The following is a 24317-nucleotide window of genomic DNA, read 5'->3' as shown; positions in this document are numbered from 1 at the left end:
GGAGGCCTGGCGTGCTGTGGTTCACTGGGTCTCAAAGAGTAGGACATGACTGAGTGACTGAACTGAACTGATTGAATCATTCCCATATTACAAATGTATAATTTTTAACTCACTTTGAAAATTATATTTGCCTTGTGATAGATGTTTTTAAAGACATTTTTCTGAAAACATCCTCCCAATGGTTACTAAAATCTTAAAAATTACAAATTCAACCTTTCTATAGTTTCAGCAACTGTCTTACCATTACAATAATTATAAAATCTTTCTAGTATATCTAAAATACTTATTTTGTCTCTTGGTAGATATACATACACACAAAACATATGCATGTAAATAATTAATGATTTTATAGATTACCTTATAATTTTCCAAAATGACTGGATAAATATTATATATATTTGATTGAGAAAAGTTTAATATACATCATATCAAATATAAAAAGTTTAATATAAATCAGATATAAATTTTTAATTCTTTCTATGACATTGAAAAGATACACATGAATATTAAACTTCAATTCAGGTGCTGTACCCCCGCTGACTTTTGTCTTTGCTTTAAACATTTGAACTAATTATGTAATAAGATTTTAACTAGATTGATTTCATAATCAGGTGTGATATTCAACATTTCATAGTACATATATACAATGAATTGATAGTTTAAAAAATAATTTTTGAACTCTAACTTTCCACTGGGGAGTTTTACTTTCATTCTCCTATTCCGCACTATGTGACTGCCACCCTGTGGATGAGTTAATGAACTAACCCCAATGCCAAGTTTACAGAGAGGTTTGCTGTCCCCGCAGTCTGATGTTTTTCACCTCTTTAAGTGTTTCATTCTTCTTTAGCTATAAATTTGGGGAAATAAAATAATAAAGTGATTCCTTGAAATAGGCACAATTTAGAGATTAAGGTAAATTACATTCTCAAAGATGTGCATTTTCAGACGTCTTTTCTTTACGTGGTCTTACAGAAAAACAAATAAAATGACATTAAAAAAAACCAAAAAAACCTTGAAACACTTAATGTGCAGTCACACAAGCTAAATATTTCATCTAAAGTCTCTATTAAGCAAATTACTTTAAATCAGGCCTCCATGAAAGCAAAGTCAGCTTTTGTGGAGAAGAAATTCCTTTACTTATGCCTGGAAATGGCAACCCACTCCAGTGTTCTTGCCTGGAGAGTCCCAGGGACAGGGGAGCCTGGTGGGCTGCCGTCTACGGGGTCGCACAGAGTCGGACACGACTGAAGCGACTTAGCAGCAGCAGTGCATTTATAATCACAACACTAGATCCATAGAACAAGTACATACTGAAGACTCACTGTTCTAAGTGTCATATTCCTAGAAAATTTGTTAAATGATCCTGAACTGGTTGATGTTAGATAGGCTATGTTTTAGAATGTTCACTTCTGTGAGGGTCATCTATGAAACATACATAGCTATAGATGGCTTTGAAAAATATTTTTCACATTGCTGGCCAGATCTCTAACAGAAATAATATGGGAAATTAGAAATTGAATAAACACTGGACTGGGTTGAAACAGTTTCAGGATTGCACTATTGTATCTATTACAGTACTTTACATAGATATGAAAATAAATATTTATTAAATGAAAAAAAAACTGAATAGCTAAATGAGTGGTCTTCATATTTTCCCAGAGTGATATAAGACACACTTTGATATCATCTGATATATAAATTAGTTCATTATAACAGAGCAGAGCCAAAACCAGAGTGATAGAAGCCTTGCATTCATAATTGCATTCAAAGCCTTGTTTCATTACACTTATATCATGGCAAATTCATAATCTTTTTTGTTGTTGTTACATAGTCTTTTTATAAATGGAGATGAGCAAATTTCTTCAGGCAAGTTAAAGTATGTATAATACACATATCATTTATATGCTGTATTATTCCTAGAGAATAAAAAAATAATTATTGACTCATGTTTAGTTATATAAGAATATTCACAAAATAAACTGCAATTTGAGAACGTTTAATAAAATTAAACTTAACTAAAAATCAGTCTCTATTATTAGCTGCAATTTATATAATTTGGCCTTCACTTGGTCCAAAATCATTTTTCTCTGAACAGAAAATTATAATTCCAAAATGTAAATTTGAATTATAATTTACATGTTAAGCCTGGCCTATTTGACCAGAGAAAACTTTTAATTACCAACAAACTGGGTTACTGATTTGCTTCCTATAATACACTACTGATGTGTCCTTTAGTTCTAGACTTCTGTTACTCTGCTTTTTATTTTGTCTTGTTTGTTGAAGACAAACATACTTGTCTTCAATTAAGATTTTTCCAAAACCACAGGGTCAACCTATTTTAAAAGTCATAGGAATTTCTTGTTTCCCAGCAGAACCCAGTTACTGGAAACTGTCACCTCAACAATTATCAGTTACCCAGAGTTCAAGTTTAATTTACAATAGGCAAATCTCCAAGGAATAATGGAAATGAGACTATGAAGAAAGAAAGCCAATAAAACTAAAATAAAAACTTCAGCTATCGAATCATGTTAGAAAAATGATGTCAGAAACAGGTTTTATTAATTTACTGTGTGTACTAAAATTTTTGGCAATAAGCCTATAAAAATACTAGATTGGACTGAATATTTTAGGAGAAAACTCTACAGTTGTTTTCATAATTCACAAGTATACCAGGATCCACAGCATTTAAAATAACCCACATCTCTAGGTTTATCGCATTATGAAATAAATAAAAGTGTCCAAATATACCTTTTACACTTAATTTATTTTATAAAGCCCAGTGATCTGAAAGGTTCTTGCAAGTCTGCAAAGATCTGATGGCTTAGTTTAATCCATTTTAGCTTCTTAAAGCTGTGAGAAGCATGTTCCTTAGTCGTGAAATCTTGCTATCCAACTAGAAGGAAGGATCCTGGGTGGGCAAATGATGACTGGCATGGCCCCAAGGCTGCCCTGGAGACAGAGATGCAGGACTAGCCAGCACACTCCACATGAGGTTATGAAATTTGGACTGCAGAACATTTAAATGATTGATTTTGCCACTTAGTAGCTGTATAGCTTTCAGCAAGCTCGTTAACTTCTCAAATTTTGGTTTTCTTATTTCCAAAATGAGGATGATGTTGATGGTGATAAAAACCTTTTTATCATATGGCGATTACAACTGTGAATGAAGTGATACATGAAAAGCTTTGGTATTATATGGAAAATTACAAGCACAATAAATATTAGCTGCAGTAATAAAGATGACATGATGATGATGATGACTACAATGTCTTCTATAGTCAAACTATCAGAATTCAATGAGGTAACGTTTTCCATTTTCATGCCTCAAAAAGAACTTAACTTGAAATAATACCTTCCCAGAGGGACAAATTTGGTTTGCTTTACTGCATTTAAGAATGAACTCCAAAGAAAAAGATACTGTCTAAATGCCGCTGTGTCCATATAAGATATGCCTGTATGGAATTTCCCAGGGCCTGAACAAAGTTAGTAAGAGACCAGTGAGTTTGTTTAAGTAAACCACACCAAGCAACGTTAAAAAGGAAATTGAAATGCAGTAGTTTTTGCTTACATGATCTTAAAGACCTAGCTGATATTTCTCTTACATGTCTTGCATGTGGGTATATAACAAAGATACATGCCCTTGGGATTATGTTGGTGTTTAAAAATGTTAACAATTACAATGATTCATCCTTGCATATTAAGATTATAAGGGAGTAAGTTCAGGTTCCCCTTCTATCTGCATGCACTGACAGGATTTGATAACAGAGGAAGAAGCTATGGATACATTTCATTTCTAAGCGATTTAGCTCTGCAGAGTCTATTGTCAGCTGAGAGGTCACAACATAAGTGATATACTTATTTCAGATGTTCCTCTTGGGTAAGGCTAAATACTTCACTGACACAAATAATGAGAATACTCATGAAAAACTATGTGTTGGACTGATTAGTATGAAAAGAGAGGTGGCATCAGTACAATCATTTTTTATATGAACTTGCTGCTGCTGCTGCTAAGTTGCTTCAGTCATGTCCGACTCTGTGCGACCCCACAGACAGCAGCCCACCAGGCTCCACTGTCCCTGGGATTCTCCAGGCAAGAACACTGGAGTGAGTTGCCATTTCCTTCTCCAGTGCATGAAAGTGAAAAGTGAAACTGAAGTCGCTCAGTCGTTTCCGACTCTTAGTGACCCCATGGACTGCAGCCTACCAGGCTCCTCTGTCCATGGGATTTCCAGGCAAGAGTACTGGAGTGGGGTGCCTTTACCTTTTCTGTTATATGAACTTAAGTCCCCCTAGTTCTTACAGTGACATATACAAGGGTGGGACATTAATTTTACTCTACATTCCCTTTGCCTTCTCATAATGTTTATGGGGTTCAAAGAATGTTCAAACTACCACACAACTGCACTCATTTCACATGCTAGCAAGGTAATGTTCAGTCCTCCAAAGCTAGGCTTCAACAGTAAGTGAACCGAGAACTTCCAGATGTACAAGATGGATTCAGAAAAGGCAGAGAAAACAGAGATCAAATTGCAACATCCGTGGGATCATAGAAAAAATTAGAGAATTCCAGAAAAACATCTACTTCTGCTTCACTGACTATGCCAATGCCTTTGACTTTGTGGATCACAATGAACTGTAGAAAATTAAAGAGATGGGAATACCAGACCACCTTACCTGCCTCCTGAGAAACCTGTATGCAGGTCAAGAAGAACCAGACATGGAACAATGGACTGGTTCAAAATTGGGAAAGAAGTATGTCAAGGCTGTATATTGTCACCCTGCTTATTTAAATTCTATGCAGAGTACATCATACGAAATGCTGGGCTGAATGAAGCACAAGCCGGAATCAAGATTGTCGGGAGAGATAGCAATAACCTCAGATATAAAGATGATATCTCTATATGGCAAAAAGCAAAGAAGAGCTAAAGAGCCTCTTGATAAAAGTGAAAGAGTAGAGTGAAAAAGCTGGCTTGAAATTCAACTAAGATCATGGCATCCGGTCTCATCACTTCATGGCAAATAGATAGGGAAACTATGGAAACAGTGACAGACTTTATTTTCTTGGGCTCCAAAATCACCACAGATGTTGACTGTAGCCATAAAATTAAAAGACACTTGCTCCTTGGAGGAAAAGTTATGACAAACCTAGCAGCATATTAACAAAAAGACATTACTTTCCCAACAAAGGTCCATCTAGTCAAAGCCTGGTTTTTTCAGCAGTCATGTATGGATATGAGAGTTGGACCATAAAGAAGGCTGAGTGCCAAAGAACTGATGCATTCAAACTGTGGTTTTGAAGACTCTTGAGAGTCTGTTGGACTGCAAGGAGATCAAACCAGTAAATCCTAAAGGAAATAAACCCCAAATATTATTCATTGGAAAGGCTGATGCTGAAGATGAAGCTCCAATACTTTGGCCACCCTGATGAGAAGAGCCAACTCATTGGAAAAGACCCCGATTCTGGGAAAGATTGACGGCAGGAGGAGAAGGGGATGACAGAGGATAAGATGATTGGATGGCATCACTGACTCGACACGAATTTGAGCAAACTCCAGGAGATGGTGAAGGACAGGGAAACCTGGCACACTTCAGTCCATGGGGTTTCAAAGAATTGGACACAACTCAGCAACTGAACAACAACAACATTCCACTTATAAGGAAAAAATATAATTTTAAATTATTTTCTTGTAAAAGGTCAAAGCTATTATCATATATGAATGTTTTATATATAGTTTACTATCAGTTCAGTTGCTCAGTCGTGTCCAACTCTTTGTGACCCCATGCATCGCAGCACGCCAGGCCTCCCTGTCCACCACCAACTCCCGGGGTTCACTCAAACTCATGTCCATCGAGTCAGTGATGCCATCTGGCCATCTCATCCTCTGTCGTCCCCTTCTCCTCCTGCCCCCAATCCCTCCCAGCATCAGAGTCTTTTCCAATGAGTCAACTCTTCACATGAGGTGGCCAAAGTACTGGAGTTTCAGCTTTAGCATCAGTTCTTCCAAAGAAATCCCAGGGCTGATCTCCTTCAGAATGGACTGGTTGGATCTCCTTGCAGTCCAAGGGACTCTCAAGAGTCTTCTCTAACACCACAGTTCAAAAGCATCAATTCTTCGGCACTCAGCTTTCTTCACAGTCCAACTCTCACATCCATACATGAGCACTGGAAAAACCATAGCCTTGACTAGACTTAGTTTACTATTGGAGATTATTTATTGCATATTTACATTTATTCATTTATGTTGGGCATCTTCAGTAATTACTCAGCAACCACTGTGCATCAAGCCCTTCTTAGCCTCTAAGGAGTCAATGGTAGGTTTATAAGCTGATACAACCCCTACCTCTTAGAGCTTTTAACAGAAGAGAGTTCAAGATAATGTAAATAAGTACATAATTAAAATAATTCTTTAAAATGGTAATCTGGGAGAAAGAAAACAAAGAGGAAAGATGGTACTGAAATAGAGAATAATGAAGTGTGTAGGAAAAGGGGACCACTCTAGAAAGTCTGATCAGGGAAGATCTCTGTGTGGAGCTCCATGGCAAGCAGAGCTTTCATTCTGAGAAGACAGCCTCAGGAAAAGCAGAACAGAATGCCCTTCCTGGTATTGTGATTTCACATCAACAAAAGGCAATCGCAATGTTAGGCAGCACAATTCTACCTAGAAATTATCTCAAGTGTATTCGTGGCACTCTACGGCCTATGTCATGTAATATACTTTCTGTTTAATGTAATACTTATTCTCACTTTTCAATGGATTTGTTCTAGCCATCAAATTAAGGACTCTATAAAATGTATGGAAATAGTTAATACTCAGACCCAAAGAAACTGTTCCTTAGTTTAGGTAATGAATTATCAATACTAATTTCATCCTAAGAACACAAATGTAAACAAATCTGTCAGAGAAGGACATTACACAGATGCACACGACCTGAATTTTAAGTTGATCATCCATTGGCAGGGCCAATATTACTGAAAATTATTGTTTTTAGTTATACCTTAATCTCGCACAAGTAATATATTTGGTTTTTATGAACACAGCTCTAGTTCCCATTCTAAAGCTGAAAATCCTTTGGAAATGGTTGAAAGTGCCAAATTACATGAAAATTTTTAAAAGCAGTGCATTTCTAAACAGTATTAAATATTCTACAAGTCTGAATATACTCTATTATCAGAGGTTTGAACATTCCTTCCAAAGGCTTCATTCTTGCCTGATGGAGAAGCTAGGCAGAGACTACCAAGAAGGCAATGAATTATTTCCCATGAATTATTTTTCCTACCATGTGTTGAAAAAGTAGTTGATGATTTTCATTTTTACTGTATAAAACTCATACACAGATTTAGCCATTTGTGATTTGTTTTCGATTTTTGTAGACTACAGATTATTTCTCTTCTGGATCTGACAAAAAATAGAAAAGACTGCCAATCATTTTTGAAAGAATCTAAAAAATAGAGCATCTATTGTCAGGCAATTATAATTTTTTAGCTGTGCATTCTTTATTTTACAAAATTATTCCACATCTATCATATGCATTTTTTCATTTGTTCTTCTCATTTAGGTTACTAGCTATTTTGAAATTTTCATTTTATAGATTTTTTTAATGTCTTTTTATTTTTGATTAATTCTGAGAATTAACCTAAAAATCCAAGAACAATTTTATAGCTGGTTAGACAATCTTAAGTGTATACTGCTAACCAATCTCTTTGCTAATCTACAGAAAATTAAATATCTTTACTTTTGCTAGACCTGGGAATTATCTTTCAACTCTGTGTCTGGTGTCAGTTTCCTTTGTTCATTTGTTTGGAATCTATGATAGAGTTCATTTTGGTTTTGGTACCATTTTTAAGGCAGTCTCATACACATGGTTGAGCGCTAAGGAATGGCAGAGTTGCAGGTAAAGATTAGAAAGTGAAGGCATTTTAATGTGGAACAGCTGTGTGAGGAGATTAACATGGACTCTGTTTTAAGCTGTACCTATCTATAATCAGGTAGATTAATTCCCAAGAGTAATACATTTCAAAAGAACCCAAACATTTTGTTCTAATTCTCGAACCTTTTGGCCTCATTAAATTGTGCTCTGTATCTGCAGGCTCATTCATCAGCTCTATGGGTGGACCTCATCACACCTATCTGGGTTGCTCTGAATGATTTCTAATGTCATCTGGATGACAAATGGGTTTAAATGAAGCATTCAGTCACATTCATGCCAAGCAAGAGGCCTGGGGAGAAAGTAGGATTCAAAAAGAGGTTTTCAGATTTTTTTTCTTTAAAAGCTCTCCAAATTTGGTGACTTTGCAATTTCAATATTTTTAAGCTACAAGTGAATGTCTATCTTAAGGGGCATGTTTTAAAGTAAAATTATAGTTGAATATAGAATTTTACAAGTATTGAAAGTTTATATTTTACTACCTATCAAATTTCAGTTTTACACATTGGCCATTTGAAATAAAATGTAGCTAGTTAAGTTCTGAGTTGATAACTTTATTGCATAATAAATATGAATTTTGCAGGTAAATAACTGGTCATACACATCCTTAGATGACACAGATAGACAAGGATCTCCCATGCATCCACATGTCTGAGGGTGGCAAATCTCTCACACTGGTGGATGAGTGGAGGGTAGAGAAGTCAGAATAAGCAGAGAAAGTGAGAAAGGGTTTGACAGTTCATCCCAAACCATTTGAAGACATTTTGAAGATGGAGGAAAAATCTCTCTTATACACACTAGTTGCATACAAACGCCCTTGGCATAAACAATTAGCTGTGTAATGTTGTCTTGACAAAATACACACACACTCAAAAACATAAGTGACTTAAAAATCGTCTGCTATCTTCACTGTTAGTGGATAAGAACATGCAAATGCCAAGAGACAAATTTTTTGTCTAACATGGTTTTCCACGTTAGAAAATTTAAAAAGCCATTGAACTTGGAAGCAGAGTGCAAAGAAATGTGGCACAACAATGTTTTCAGAAACACAATTCCTAATTGTCTAATTCAGAAATCTGTGCTCTCTCTCTCTCAATCCCTCCTCTTTCATGGATCTCCATCAGTTATCCTTTCTCTGTTTTGTATCTATAAGCTTTATCTGTTTGGATATCCCTTTACTAACCTTAAGTTAAAATAATGACTTAGCTTTTCCATTGTTAAAAAAAACATGTATGCATGCACACGTATGTGTGCAAAACTTCACCCAGAGTTGACTGTCTTAATTTTTCCTATTTTTTCTTAGCAAATTTGCAAAGATTTTAGAAAAAAATTAGTTTATGTTCAGATTTCTATTTCCTCATTCCTTGATCACTTCTTAACCACTTGTCAGTGGTCGAAATTTACTCATAGCACTTTACATAAGAGAGCTAGCCATAGTTCCACACATGGTCCCTTGTTTCTAGAGATATGATTGACAGAATCAATGTCCATTTAAAACAGATATAAATGTGTGTTCATATACCTTATGTAAATATGTATACATGTATAAGTGTGTATCACAGAACTTTGCTACAGCCCCTAAATTAGACTCCCATTAAAAAAAAATGTAGTTTCTAATTCCAAGGACATCTTAATTTTTCTTAGCTAACTATACATTTATTTTAAAAATCATAGAAAGCACTGACTACTTAATTTTCAAAGTTTCTTTGGAATTCACAAAAATTCTATGTCCTTAGGAGAAGTGTGTGTACTTACAGCAGAGAGGTATTATTAATAGGCAAACCGCAAGATTGTTGAGTAAGATTAGATTCATCAGTTTTAAAAAAGTGAATGTGATATGAATCATTTCTTATGTGGTTTAGAATGTCACAAAATGACTTTGTTTAAAACGTGGAGTTCCTATAAAAGGTGAAGGAGATGAGAAGGAGTGTTACAAGATAGTAATATTTAGATTGGACATTTTTTTGGATATATACATAGAAAAATGGCTTTCAACTAGTAAATTCTTCATTTATTCAATCAACTAGACAATTTGTGAAAATGGAGGGTAGGATACAGTTGTTTTCCTTATGACATAAAATCTCTTTTATGGAAAAAAAGAAAATTATGATATGCCTCCAAGACATGTTATTGTGTTACTTCTGCATGCAAAAAGAGTTTTTGGAGAGGAAAAAAATAAATAACAAGTTTATTGTTTTTCTCTTTTTATACATTTAAATTCTTTTATTCAAACTTGTTAAACTTTTTTGTACTCTGAAATTAAAATATATCTCTGGCACAAATTGCAATACAGAATGCAATATTTATTGCCATATTTAAGAAACTTCCTTTTTGAAGAAAAATATTCAGAGGTGAATGATATTCCTGCTTGTTAGTTTGGATGATATCAAAATCTAAGAAAAGATGATTTAACTAAACTTATATTCATTAAAAAATGAAAAGCACTGGGGCTTGTACTTATGCACCTCTGTCATAAGATAATAAAATAAGCTTATGACTAGAAGATGCTAAAAAGTCCTTTCCAAATTATCAGTGTATGATTAATTAGAAGAATACTGAAATAAATGTATTATATTAATAGAAATGAATTTAGATTAAATTTATTTTATTACATTTGAATTCTTCCAAACATGGTCATTTTATATCACTGAGAATATTTAAATAAGTGAAATATTCTTTAACCCAGATTATTTTTTATGATTATGAATTTGTTCTATAACAGAAATCACGCTTCCAACTTTTGTTAGACATTCTCAAGTTTTATTTATTGCCATGTATTGAGAATTAACTCTGAATCTGTGCTTCTTGTAGGATGCTGAGAGTTCATAGTTAAACAACACAAAGGCCTACTCATGTGGGACCTTGGATCCGGAGGGTGAACAGAGACAAGACCTCACGGGTAGCATAAGTGTGAAGAGACGTGGAGGGCTCAGACACTGTGCTGTGGGATCAGAGCACACGTGCCTAAACAACCATGAAGTGGGAGGAAAGGATGTCAGGACACCCTCCAAGGGGTGGCGACTGCCCTGGATTTTGAACAATCAGTCGTAGTTACTAAACAAAGTAAGAAATGTACATTATATCTTAATGCATCTGTATTTTCCAATTACTTTTCATTCTAATGATATTTCTGAAACAAATATTCACAATAACAAGATACCACTCAAAATATTTAAAGGCTATTAACAGTTCAGTCCATTTATCAACACTTTCAAAAAAATGGCTCTTCTATATAATCAGAGTCACTAGATGTTTAAAAAAACTTAACCCTTACATTAAACTTATGTCATATGACGTTATACTTGAATAGCATATGCAGTATCATAGAGTTGAGTACTTAAACATTTTGTAAACAATTCAGTTATACATATGTATGTTGTCAACTCTGAAAGTACTGGTATTTTTGAAGTGTTTCAAAAATTTTCATTAATACTCTACCCTATTATCCACAGTATTTTGCCTGCCAATATATATACAACTTATGTATATTTACCTAAATGTATTACTTTAATTTTTCCTTCTTTTTAATCCTTCACACACACACACAAAACAATTCTTTAGCATTAATGCTGAGTCAATGATGAAAGTTCTAATTAAAAGCAAAGTTGATAGGCATTTTACCCTGAAGGGTGCCTTGTGAAATATATAATTTCTGTTGAAGTTCTGAAAGCCTAAGACATAAGCTATAATTTTTCATTACTTATTTATGGATCCTTGGCATTTTAGGAAATTAAGTTGAGAATCACTGTCCTCTCATAAAATATGGAGAGTATCAGAAAATTAAAACAAGCTGACAGTAGGAGTGATAGAAAAAATAGTTACATTTGATATCTTCCACAATATCAGTAGGTTCAGCTACACTGGTGAGCTTTCAAAACAGGCCTGTGTACAATACTTTTCTCTGCAATAAAACAATCAAAGAAACAAATATATTCTGTATAGGCCTCTATACAGGCCTCTATATAGGTTCAAATTATTTTATTAATAAATTAGTCGTAAAGTACTCGTGAATTTCACAAAAGATTTTTGACATTTAATTCAGTGATTGGTGTATAATCCATGAGCCGTATGGCTTTATAGTCAGCACACTAATGTTTTAACCAAAAACATCTTCCCACTTTTGCCGTATTCTCTCTTAAAACCACCTAAATTAATATTAAATTTAAAATATCAGAAAAATTACACTCACCTTTTTGTCTTTGTTGTATTTGGTAAATATCTCCTGAGCTCTCTCTTCTCCTCCATCCGTGAACAACATGATAATCTTATTGCAGTTGGCTCTAGACACATTATACTGTAAAATATATCAATAAAATTGTATATCATTCATAGTAAAAGGGAGGGAGTATAAAAGCAAAATGGAAAGTGTGTGCAGATTGCAAGTGATGACTGAAGTATCTGTTCAATAGCCAATTTTAAGAACAGGTTCCTGGATCAAGCCAGGCCTGTGTCTGCCTACACAGGCTCTGCCTCATTTTCAACACCCACCGCTCTCCCTTTCTTTGGGTTTCTGATCAAATGTCACCTAACCTTTGAGGACTTTCCTGACGACTGCATTTTAAATTGCAATCTGCCCTCCCAAGGTGTATTCTTCTTTACAGCATTTCACATTTGTTATATGCAGTATATAATGTGTTTGTTTTTTATTACTGACTTCCAATAGAATATTAAGTGCTAAAAAGGTATAAAGTTTTGTCTTTTTTGTTCAATAGTTTCCTTGTCTGAACAAATGCCTAATACATAATAACCTCTCAGGGGTTAATTAATACATGGGTTTTAAAGTGATTAATGGACATGGTATCAATTCTATACCTCTATAATATATACCAGAAACAAAAAATATTAATAAAACGTACATATCTTTTCATGTATGTTTTCAATCCATTTAAAATATTTGTTCCTCTCTTTACTCCTCCTCCCTCCTACTTTATTCAGTTTACATTTCTGAAATTGTAATGCTGATCCCAACACACAGTGCTCTTTCATATTTTGGTAAATGTTAACAATTATTTCCAGAATATTGTCTTATCTGCTCTCAACCTGCTACATATATTCTAACTCTGAAAGGCTCAATTCCAATGTTAAATCCTCTCTTACATTTTCTTTAAGGTCCTTCAAAGAGCTGGACTTAGGAAAACAATGGATTAGCATCAAAGGGCCACATGAAATATACAAAGTTGAGCTTCTTTGAGGCCTGAAATTATCATCTCAGCCTTCCTAATGTTGTAAAATATGTTTGCAAAATTGCTGAGAATAAAAAAAAAAATCACACTAATTTATGACTGCTCAGTTTCTTTGAAAATGTCAGCCTTCTAGTTTAGTGATATTTAAAGGTGATAAAATCTGAAGCTAATTTGTAATTTTATCCCTCTAATGGCCACATTAAAAAATAAAAGAAGAAATATCTGAAATTCTAATAATAATGTAAATGTAAGAGCTTATTCAATGACTTAGCAAATTTGATAGGAATTATAAGCTGATTCTGTACCAGCCTCATGCTATTTATGTATTAATTCTTCACCAGCCCAATAACTACACACTCATGTGGTTGGCTATATCTGCAGATTCTATGGACATTCCTTCTACAACCCCAGTGAGGGAACCAAGGCAGAGAGAGGTTAAATCTGTATTCTCAACCACTGCAATAATATTGCCTTATGAGAGATATAAATCCGAATGATAGCTCTTGCTTTCAAACAGTTCAAAATGAAACAGACAACATGGCCATTTGAAAATATTAGCCTGTAGTATGAGATTCATGTTATAATATTGTTATGATATGGGGTAGGGAATAGGTGTGGAAAATATAAAACACTATAGACATCAATGACTCATTCAAAGGAATTTTCACTTTGGAAGGAATCTCTGAGATTTATCCTTCTGTCCACTTTGATCTTTACCATTTGGACCTTTCTATACATTAGGAACAACCTAAAGACTCAAAACCTGATGTTTAAAACTAAAACTAAAATATTTCATCAGAAACCATTTGATGATTGAAAGCACAAGTTTCCAAATAAATATAGTACTAATTGAGATAAGAAAAAATAAATGATATTCTAAGTGTCAACTAAGTTTCCAGTGCTTATTCAAAGTTAAATTACCCAACAAATGTGTTTTTTAAATATAGTTTGGGGAAAAAAAAGTATGGAAGAAAAGATATAAAAGAAAAAAAATCTACATTTGAATTTTGGATTTAAAAATTTTTTAAAAAGCTCAGAAGATTTCTAAAGCCTGGACATATATGCTTTCTAAATGAATGAAAAATAGCACTATTACTTAATCCTACAGAGCTGTAACTACCAGGATACTGAAATTCAGATACTGTAATTCAATAATAAAAGCAAAGGGGATAGTACGGGGAGGGAGGAGGGTTCAGGATGGGGAATACGTGTATATCTGTGGCGGATTCATGTTGATATATAGCAAAACCAATACAATATTGTAAAGTTAAAAAATAAAATCCTTAAGTCTCCAGAAAAATAAAAAAATAAAAGACAAAGGGGACAGCATTGATACTTACATTAAGCAGCTGTTCAAAAGCAAAACTAAACCCCTTCTTATAATCTGTGATTCCTTTTGCTGTGATATTATTCACTGCATCTTTCAGCACTTTCTTATTTCTCACATTTGCTTGGACGAGGTGCTGAAAACAGCTTACATCCTGGGCATTGCTGTTAAACTGTAAAAGATAAAAAGGTAAATATATAAATGAACATTAAAATTAATCATGTAATTTTCACTGAATTCATGTTATACTTCTCAATCCTAACGCACTGCTTTCTCTTTCAGAAAGAAAAGTGAATTGACTGGTAACAAAAGTGCACTAAAGATCAAACAGTAATTTCATCTAAGCCCCAATTCCTATTGTAACAGTAATTAAGCCACTCAGTTACATTCCTGAAGCTAGCTTGGTTTCCCTGATGATAAATTTGGGATATGAATTATGTGAGGTCCCTTCCAGCTCTCAAATTTTATGAGCATTTAGATTAAAAAAAAAAAAAAACACTCAACAATGAAATAAATTCAGAATCCAGAAATGATATGATGATGCCTGCAGAGAATACAGGAGAAACTGAGTATTTTACTTGCCTCGCATAAGGAAAAGCTTAATGGAAATGCAGTACATGGAATGATAGGAATGGAGGTTTAACATATTTGAAATTTGATGGTAGTCTCACCATGAGAGTGAAAACAGGACAGTAATCTGAAAGAATCAAGAACAAGTGGCCTTTCAGCACTATCTCTCTAGAGGTTCTACAAGGAAAACAGTTGAATCATGGAGCAAGACAATGGGCAAGCAGGTCACTGCAGAGTTATTGCTGTGAGCGATAAGGGCCTGAAGTCCAAAGAGGCTGCAGGAGGAGAAAACAAGCTCTAACAGTATCTGCCCAAACTGAAAATTTAAGAATGATCACCAAAGTAATTTCACCAACCACATACAAAGTATTTATATAGTTCACGGGATATTTCCAAAAAGATAGAAACAGTAAGATTTCTGCAAGAAGACCAGGGAGCTGCTATGAGGGGATCATCCTATCACTTATTACCTCTGCTGTGCATACAAGCCCCTTAGGCTCTTGGGGCTAGACTGTCATATCTGCAATAGAATAATAATAATAACAAAAACATTCTTGCTAAAAGGGGCTGGACAGATCAAATAATGAAGATATTCTCAGAGCAAAAACATAGGTGTGGGAGCGGGGAGGGAGGCTTAAGAGAGAGAGGATATATATATAAATATATAAAATTATGGCTGATCTGTGTTGTACTGCAGAACCAACACAATACTATAAAGCAGTTACCCTCCCATTAAATAATAAATTAAAAAAAAGTGTATCATAAGCCAAAATATAAATTTTACATAGTGATTATATACTCTTAAAAATATCCTTCTTTTTTCTCTGAAGGTCCTCCCTGAATACTGATGTGATGAACTGTACACCTCATCACTCTATGAAGCAAACATTCGCGGGCAGCCTGTTGTATGTCCCGGACTGTGTGTGCCAGCTGAGAGCCCTGTGCCTTCAGATGTGAGGTAAATTATCCACACACATACACAAGGTTTGCTTTGTGCTGCACTGACTAAAAGACTTGCCCATACTCACATAGGAAATAATAGAGTCAGGATTCAAACCAGCACTGTGGCAGGAGTCTGGGATTTTAACTACTCATGCAGCACCTCTCAAAATATTACAATAAATCATGATGTGTTCTGTAAAGCAATATAATATTAAGCTCTAAGAGATAATGGGTTCTAATTCAGACTGTGAGCAGTTGGAGGAAAGTTTCCCCAAGAAATGGCATTTCCTGTGATTCCAAAGAAATGTTTCCTTGAAAACAGTAGAGGAAGAACATTCCAGACAAACAGAACACATGCAAAAAGGCCCTTATGTGACAAAAAGAAAAAAAAAAAAAAAAAAAAAAAACCCTCTTAGTGAAACATGAAAATGGAGAGTTTAGCTCAGCCACATAAAAATGACCTCAGGCAGGAGGCAGGGATGGACTGTGCAGTGTCTAATGGAAATGCTGAACAATTAGGAACATATTTTCTGTTGAACAGCCAGTCACAAAAGGTTTTAAGTCAAATGTAAAATCATTTAAACTAGAACTTAAATAGCTCACTGTAGCTGCTGTTTGGAATGTAGTTTTAAGGTGCTGCTGCTGCTGCTAAGTCGCTTCAGTCGTGTCCGACTCTGTGCGACCCCATAGATGGCAGCCCACCAGGCTCCTCTGTCCCTGGGATTCTCCAGGCAAGAACATTGGACTGGGTTGCCATTTCCTTTTCCAATGCATGAAAGTGAAAAGTGAAAGTGAAGTCGCTCAGTCGTGCCCGACTCTTAGCGACCCCATGGACTGCAGCCCACCAGGCTTCTCCATCCATGAGATTTTCCAGACAAGAGTACTGGAGTGGGGTGCCATTGCCTTCTCCAAGTTTTAAGGTGAGCGAAATGTAAAGGATGAAAAATAAGCAGAAGGCTACTGTAGTAACCTAGCTTACTAGACCAAGGGATTTTGTTATTCATGGAAGTGGTCAAAGAGAGGGATTCAAGACTTATTTTGGAGACAGAATCACTAGGCAGTGGTGGTGGAGACTAAGAAAAGAGTGGTGTCTTGAATGACTGCCAGGTTTCTGACATGGGTATCTGGGTGGCTGGAGAAGGGATGGGTTCAGAGACACTTGAGGATTAGAGAAGAGAGTTAGAGAGTTCAAGTGCGGGTGAGATTTCAACATGTGAGATACACAAATGAAAATGTCAAGAAATCATCATGTTAAAAGCAACAGGCTCAAAAGAAGTCTTGATTAAATATTAAAAAAAAAAAAACGGAGAGCTTCAGCAGAAAAAATTGGTTTAAAACCATGTGAATAAAAGTGAAGCAGAGGAGGAGTCCTTGAGAAAACTGAGTGGGAGTAAGTTCCCATGGAGGCAGGAAGGAAATCAGGAGATGGGACTGTCTTAGATGATGAGAGGGGAAAAAGAACAACGGTCTCCAGTAGAACACATTGTGGTACAGAGACAGAAAAGATGAGGACTTAAAGGAGCCCACTGAACTTACCCAGTTACACAGGCAGCATCTGGAGGCGGGGTGGAACATAACTGGAACGATGGATGCACTGAACAACAGTGACGAGGATTAGCCTTGCAGAGCAAGTGTTCAGAGCACCTTGGCTGAGAGGCAGAGAAGAAAAAGGGTGGGCCCTACGGGGACAGACTAGGGTCAAGGAAAGTCTTCAAAGCGAAGGGTCATCAGAGCAACAGAGGATTTATACTGAAGAGAAAAGGAAGAAAATGATGCGGGAAACAGAACAGAGGTGAAAACCAAAGCTCTTGCGAAGACAGGGAAGGATGGGATACGGATGGCTTGTAGAGGAACAACCCTTTGAGAAGCCATGTACAGTGTCCACTTCATTGTTCTAGGAAAGAAAACTGAGGGCTGAATATAGACAATGGGTGTATGGAAATTCGATGTGGGAAGATGACACTGTTGCTTGTGGCTTTTGTCTCAAATGGACTATGAGGCAAGGTCATCAGGATAAAGGCAGAGGTGGAAGGTTTGGAGAGAGTATAGATAAAACAGGAAGTAAAATGTCCTAATTAGAAAAGACCTGTTGCTGGGAAAGATTGAGGGCAGGAGGAGAAGGGGACGACAGAGGATGAGATGGCTGGGTGGCATCACTGACTCAGTGGACATGAGTTTGAGCAAGCTCCAGGAGATGGTGAAGGACAGGGAAGCCTGGTATGCTGCAGTCTATGGGGTCCCACAGAGTTGGCCACAACTGAGTGACTGAACAACAACAAAAATGTCCCACACAGATAAACACTCAGTTCTTTGTCAGTTTTACTTTGAAAGCTATGTTCAGGTACATCATATATATGAGAACAAAGCTTTGATATACTTGTTTTCTGTTTTTAATAAATTCAAACATTGAAAATACCGTATCTTTTATTATTATTATTCTGTCTGTGCCACAGAGCATGTGGGATCTTAGTTCCCTGAGCGGGTATCAAACCTGTGCCCCTGCAGGAAAGAGTGGAGCCTTAAACACTGGACCAGCAGGGAAGTCCCTGAGTATTATCTTCAGATTTGAAATGCACTGCCTTTTTTCTCACATTATTTGATAATCTGACACAATCTTAATCTACATATTCTGTTCTGAAAGTAGAAGAATGTGAGAATTCCCATGTTAGAAAGTAAATGAAATAAAATAAAGCAAAAGTAAACAACAGATTGTCAATACACTAATAGTAAAATGTCTATCCTTAAAAAATAGTTAGAAATTATTACAGGGAATGTTATTATGTGATTTAGTTAAATCATAAAACTTGATAAAGTTACAAGTTATATAAAAAATGAACATTGAATAATGTATTGCCCCGAGTCTTTCAGTTGACCTTGACCTGCTTTTAACACAGAAAAGGAAGTATCTCATTAAATCACTTCAACACAAACTGATTAAATGTAAATTTGATTCATTAAATACAAATTCAGTGATGTATAACAGAAATATAACAATTAAAAATGCATAAATAATACAGAGAAAAGAATAACTTACAAGGTATAAGTCCCTATGGCAAATTTTATTCTCAAAGAAAGAGATGAGAAATGTGAAAAGTTCCAGCATAGGTAAGTATATATTTCACAGATATCTTAGGCTTACTTGCTTTTAGAATAGAAAAAGAATAACAGATTTACTTTCATGAACTGAAACTGCACAACCTTCTTTCAACTAAACAACTTTACAACTGAACAACTATCACTCATAAAACTTTGAAATACTACACGGTGATTGAAAATATACTTAAAGAGTCCTGCTTTTTTCATCTTTTAAGAAAATACTTCTTTTACATATGTACACTTAATTAACCCTAAAAAGTGTGTTAGCTGCTCAGTCGTGTCCGACTCTTTGCGATCCCATGGACTGTAGCCTTGCCAGGCTCCTCTGTCCATGGAATTCTCCAGGCAAGAATACTGGAGTGGGTTCCCATTTCCTTTTCCAGGGGATCTTCTTGACCCAGGGATCAAACCTGGGTCAAACCTGGGTCTCTCTTCATTGCAGACAGATTCTTTACCACCTCAGCTATCAGGAAAGCCCTAACCAGCCCCACTGATGCTGCTAAGTCGCCTCAGTCGTGTCCAACTCTGTGCGACCCCATAGATGGTAACCCACCAGGCTCCGCTGTCCCTGGGATCCTCCAGGCAAGAACATTGGAGTGGGCTGCCATTTCCTTCTCCAATGCATAAAAGCAAAAGTAACGTCACTCAGTCTTGTCCGACTCTTCGCGACCCCATGGACTGCAGCCTACCAGGCTCTTCTGTCCATGGGATTTTCCAAGCAAGGGTATGGGAGTGGGTTGCCATTAACCCTACAAAGACTCAAATTGAAACTAACATCATACTCATTCCTTTCCTGATCCCAGAAAATTCAACCAAGCAGGTTCCTTCCTAGAAGTGCTGAGAAAATCTGCTAGCACACTGAGCCAGGAAGGCGTGTGGGCTAACGTATGCATCTGGGGTAGAAATCAGGAGGGATGTGTCTCTCTGCCCCAGAACTCAGACATTCTTTTGTTCTCCTCTTTCATATACCCTGCTCCTTCCACTTATTACTCTTTTCTTCACTTGCCTGTCCACTTACCTCAACATTCTCTCCTTATAAAAGGCTTTCATGATCTTCCTTGACTAGGTCAAATCATCCCCATTAAAAGTTCTCATAGGCCTAAATCTATCTTTTATATGGAATACATCACGTTTATAATTCTATATTTCTTTCTATGATATTCTGATTAAACTTTCAACTGGATTAAAAGCTATGGTCATAGAAAACATCCATCCTACCACTGTAAATGACATAGTAATAGGTATACATATAGTTGGTATACAATAAACATAAAAACAATATTTACTGAATGAATATGTGGAGTTTAAGAAAATTAGAAAACAGGGCACAGACATCAATCAATTATTGAGCTAAAGGCTTCTAAGTGTAGGAACTGTATTTTAGTTCTCCATATCTTATTGAATGTGTACATCTGTAAATATACTTTGTCCAAACAGATACTACTAAAATATCCAAATGAAGATGTATGCTGAACACCCAGCACGGAGCCCAACACATAGTATATTTTAAATCAGCTGCAACTCTGTGGTTTTAAAAAGTATTTTAGTAAAACCATTAGTATATGCCACATGATGAAATAAGAATGGATTCCTATATTCACGAGACAGATTCATATAAGCAATATTAGCTTTAGTGAGCTTACATAAAGTTCATTAGTGTAATGATACAAGTGTCCCTCAAACATTAGTTCAGTGATTGAAACAGTCTCTGAGCATAACCAGGAACAGTAAATGTCAATGCTTCCAGTAGACTTTCCTATTAAATATCACAGTCAAGTACACACACCAAATTAAAAGATACTTTAGGGCCCAAACAAACTGTTAATTTCTCAAGTGAAATATTTTAAACCTTTGGTTTTGTAAAGGCAGTGTCTATTTTTTGTTTTGATATCCTGAATAAGAAAAAAAAAACACAAAATATTTCTGAGAGAGGAGGCTCTACAGCTCATTGGATTAATTTAGGATACAAACACTGAAAGGCTGGCACTGCCTGATACACACAAATCAAAGAAGCATCAAATTCCTAGAAAGCAACCCTGTTGAGGAATGGCACCTATAATAACCTTCACGGAGCACAAAAGCTCACCCTGAAGAGGTTGGTGGGCTCAAGCAGTTTTCCTCTGCAATGCTGAAGAAGCAAAGGGAAGATAAACCCAAAACTGATATTCTTCTACTTCGAACTGCAGAGAAAATGTGACCTATTTATCACTGTCGATCACTCAGTATGCCTTTAATTATTTCATTTATGTATTTAAAATTCTTTCTTCTTTCGACATGAAAAAGTAATACAGTGTAAAACTGTGGGCTCACACTGTGTAGATAGCAAAAACAAATCAAATTCAGACTGGCCTGCCTTGGAACATGGGTATTTTTTAAAACTAGAAAATAGGTGTAAAATACTCTACATAGTGGTCTACTACAAATAGTTTATATAACAAATTTATATTATATAAAATCATTTAGATGGAGTATCTGAGTTAAATAAACTACATAAAATTTTGCACATTAGGCAGTAGTTATAAATTATGATATCAGAAGCTATCCACATTCTGGACACCAGATGGCGATGCAGGAAAGGCAAAGCAAAGTGAACAGAGGCTGTGATCTTTAAAGTCTAGGTTTTTTTTATTCCTACCAAAATATTTTCCCTTTATTTTGATTTTTCCAGTTTTTGTAGGAAACTAGTAAATATTGTAAAGAAACAAAATGGTTATCCTAAAATCTGAGAAATAGCTCATAGCATTTACCCATATGCATATGCACCTAGTAAAGTAATGCTCAAATTCTCCAAGCCAGGCTTCAGCAGTACATGAACCCTGAACTTCCTGATGTTCAAGTTGGTTTTAGAAAAGGCAGAGGAACCAGAGATCAAATTGCCAACATCCGCTGGATCATAGAAAAAGCAAGAGAGTTCCAGAAAAACATCCATTTCTGCTTTATTGACTATGCCAAAGCCTTTGACTGTGTGAATCATAATAATCTGTGGAAAATTCTGAAAGAGATGGGAATACCAGACCACCTTATCTGCCCCTTGAGAAATCTGTATGCAGGTCAGGAAGCGACAGTTAGAACTGGACATGGAACAACAGACTGGTTCCAAGTAGGAAAAGGAGTACGTCAAGGCTGTATAGTGTCACCCTGCTTATTTAACTTCTATGCAGAGTACATCATGAGAAACGCTGGGTTGGATGAAGTACAAGCTGGAATCAAGATTGCTAGGAGAAATATCAATAACCTCAGATATGCAGATGACACCACCCTTATGGCAGAAAGTCAAGAAGAACTAAATAGCCTCTTGATGAAAGAGAAAGAGAGTGAAAAAGTTGGCTTAAAGCTGAACATTTAGAAAACTAAGATTACGGCATCTGGTCACATCACTTCACGGCAAACAGATGGGGAAACAGTGGAAACAGTGGCTGACTTTATGTTTTTGGGCTCCAAAATCACTGCAGATGGTGATTGCAGCCACAAAATTTAAAGACACTCCTTGGAAGGAAAGTTATCACCAACCTAGACAGCATGTTAAAAAGCAGAGACATTACTTTGTCAACAAAGGTCCATCTAGTCAAGGATATGGTTTTTCCAGTAGTCATGTATGGATGTGAGAGTTGGACTATAAAGAAAGCTGAGCGCCGAAGAATTGATGCTTCTGAACTGTGGTGTTGGAGAAGACTCTTGAGAGTCCCTGGGACTGCAAGGAGATCCAACTAATCCATCCTAAAGGAGATCAGTCCTGGGTGTTCATTGGAAGGACTGATGTTGACACTGAAATTCCAGTACTTTGGCCACCTAATGCAAAGAGCTGACTCATTTGAAAAGACCCTGATGCTGGGATAGATTGAGGGCAGGAGCAGAAGGGGACGACAGAGGATGAGATGGTTGGAGGGCATCACCGACTCAATGGACATGAGTTTGGGTGAAATCCAGGAGTTGGTGACAGACAGGGAGGCCTGGCGTGCTGCAGTTCACTGGGTCTCGAAGAGTTGAACATGACTGAGCAACTGAACTGAACTGCATATATACCTACTCCTAGTCAAGAATGATTTTAAGTTTTTTATATATTGCCAAATTACTTTTCAGATATATTGTGCCAATTCAAATATATAATAGTCTGACTTCACGCTCACAAACACAACATTTTACTTGCTAGATTGTAATTCAAAATAATATTTCAATATTCAATTATTACTACAATTTATTGATGGCAAGTTAAGTGAAACTTTTTTCATAAATTAGTTGACATAAAGCTGTGAATTGTAAGTTCTACTTTTTCCAGTTTGTTTTTTACCTTCTAATTTTAAATTTTGAACCTGTACTTTATGACTTCTTAAAATAGTTTTATGCTTATAAAACCATCTACTATTAAGGTAAATACATGTCTGCACTCTCTAATATTTGATGCTTTGTTTGCTTATTTTACATTTTGGTTTTCAGTCATGGTGGAAATTATTACCCCCAATATTATGAAGTTACAATTAGATTAAAGTGCTTTTTCACATAGTCAATTTCCCTTTTATTGAATAATTTTTCATTCCTGACCCACCCTGTATAATAAAAATTATGGATACATTTCCTTTAATAACTGTAAATGTATTCCTTTACTATTTTCATGATTTTACTGGCTTTTAACTTTTTATTAGTAATAATTAATATATTAGCTAACGTACTGAGAAGCACAACTATGCCAATCAAAAACTGTCACGTGTTAATTCACATAACTTTTCCCAAGATTAAGGTCTTAGCTGTAACATGGTTTCCACTGTACAGTTGAGGAAATGAGGCTTAGAGTGTCAAAGAAAGTGCTCAGAGTCACGAAGAAACCAAGGTCAGAACTCTACTTCAAACTCCACCCCTTGAGACTTTCTCCGTGGTGCCTCATCACCTTCAGTTTATACCATGAGGGTAAACTGCCATACTCTGTCATGCTACTTTTTTCACTGAACTTCAGAATTATCTTCTGACAAATTAAAACCACATTTAGCAATTAATTTTGGAACAAACTGGTATCTTCACAAGAATCAACTTTTCAATCCAGGAAGAATTCTCCATCAACTTCAATATATGTATACATATATTTCAGATACTCGTCTCTTAAAATGCAAGGCATCAATCAAGAAGATCAATCAAGATCACAGAGTAGGACTTGGGCATGGATTTCACCTCCCCTGACAAACACATCAAAAATATATCTATGTGTAGAACAGTTCTCACTGCATCTGACTGGAAACTGGGTAGGAAGGGAAGTCAAGTAATGGATAGGGACCTATGCCCGT

General features: G+C 35.8%; 1 protein-coding gene across 14 annotated transcripts in view; it reads right to left on the bottom strand.

Moving 5' to 3' along the window:
* Positions 1-24317, bottom strand: part of CACNA2D1 (calcium voltage-gated channel auxiliary subunit alpha2delta 1) — a 524082-nt gene that overhangs the window by 74105 nt on the left and 425660 nt on the right. For 13 of the 14 annotated variants that reach the window (XM_045166379.1, XM_045166383.1, XM_045166384.1 and 10 more), the window contains exons 11-12: positions 14450-14608; positions 12116-12220 (exon numbers count right to left, since the gene is read on the bottom strand). In XM_045166379.1, the coding sequence (XP_045022314.1) occupies positions 12116-12220; positions 14450-14608 (264 nt within the window). Of the gene's footprint in view, positions 1-10590; positions 11828-12115; positions 12221-14449; positions 14609-24317 lie in introns of those variants that run through there. The other variant, XM_045166392.1, reaches the window with a different exon arrangement.

The sequence above is a fragment of the Bubalus bubalis genome, chromosome 8 (assembly GCF_019923935.1).
Source record: "Bubalus bubalis isolate 160015118507 breed Murrah chromosome 8, NDDB_SH_1, whole genome shotgun sequence".
In the NCBI taxonomy this organism is placed as follows: Eukaryota; Metazoa; Chordata; class Mammalia; order Artiodactyla; family Bovidae; genus Bubalus; species Bubalus bubalis.
Note: the sequence above shows the minus strand (reverse complement) of the source record. Positions and strands in the feature narration are given on the sequence as shown.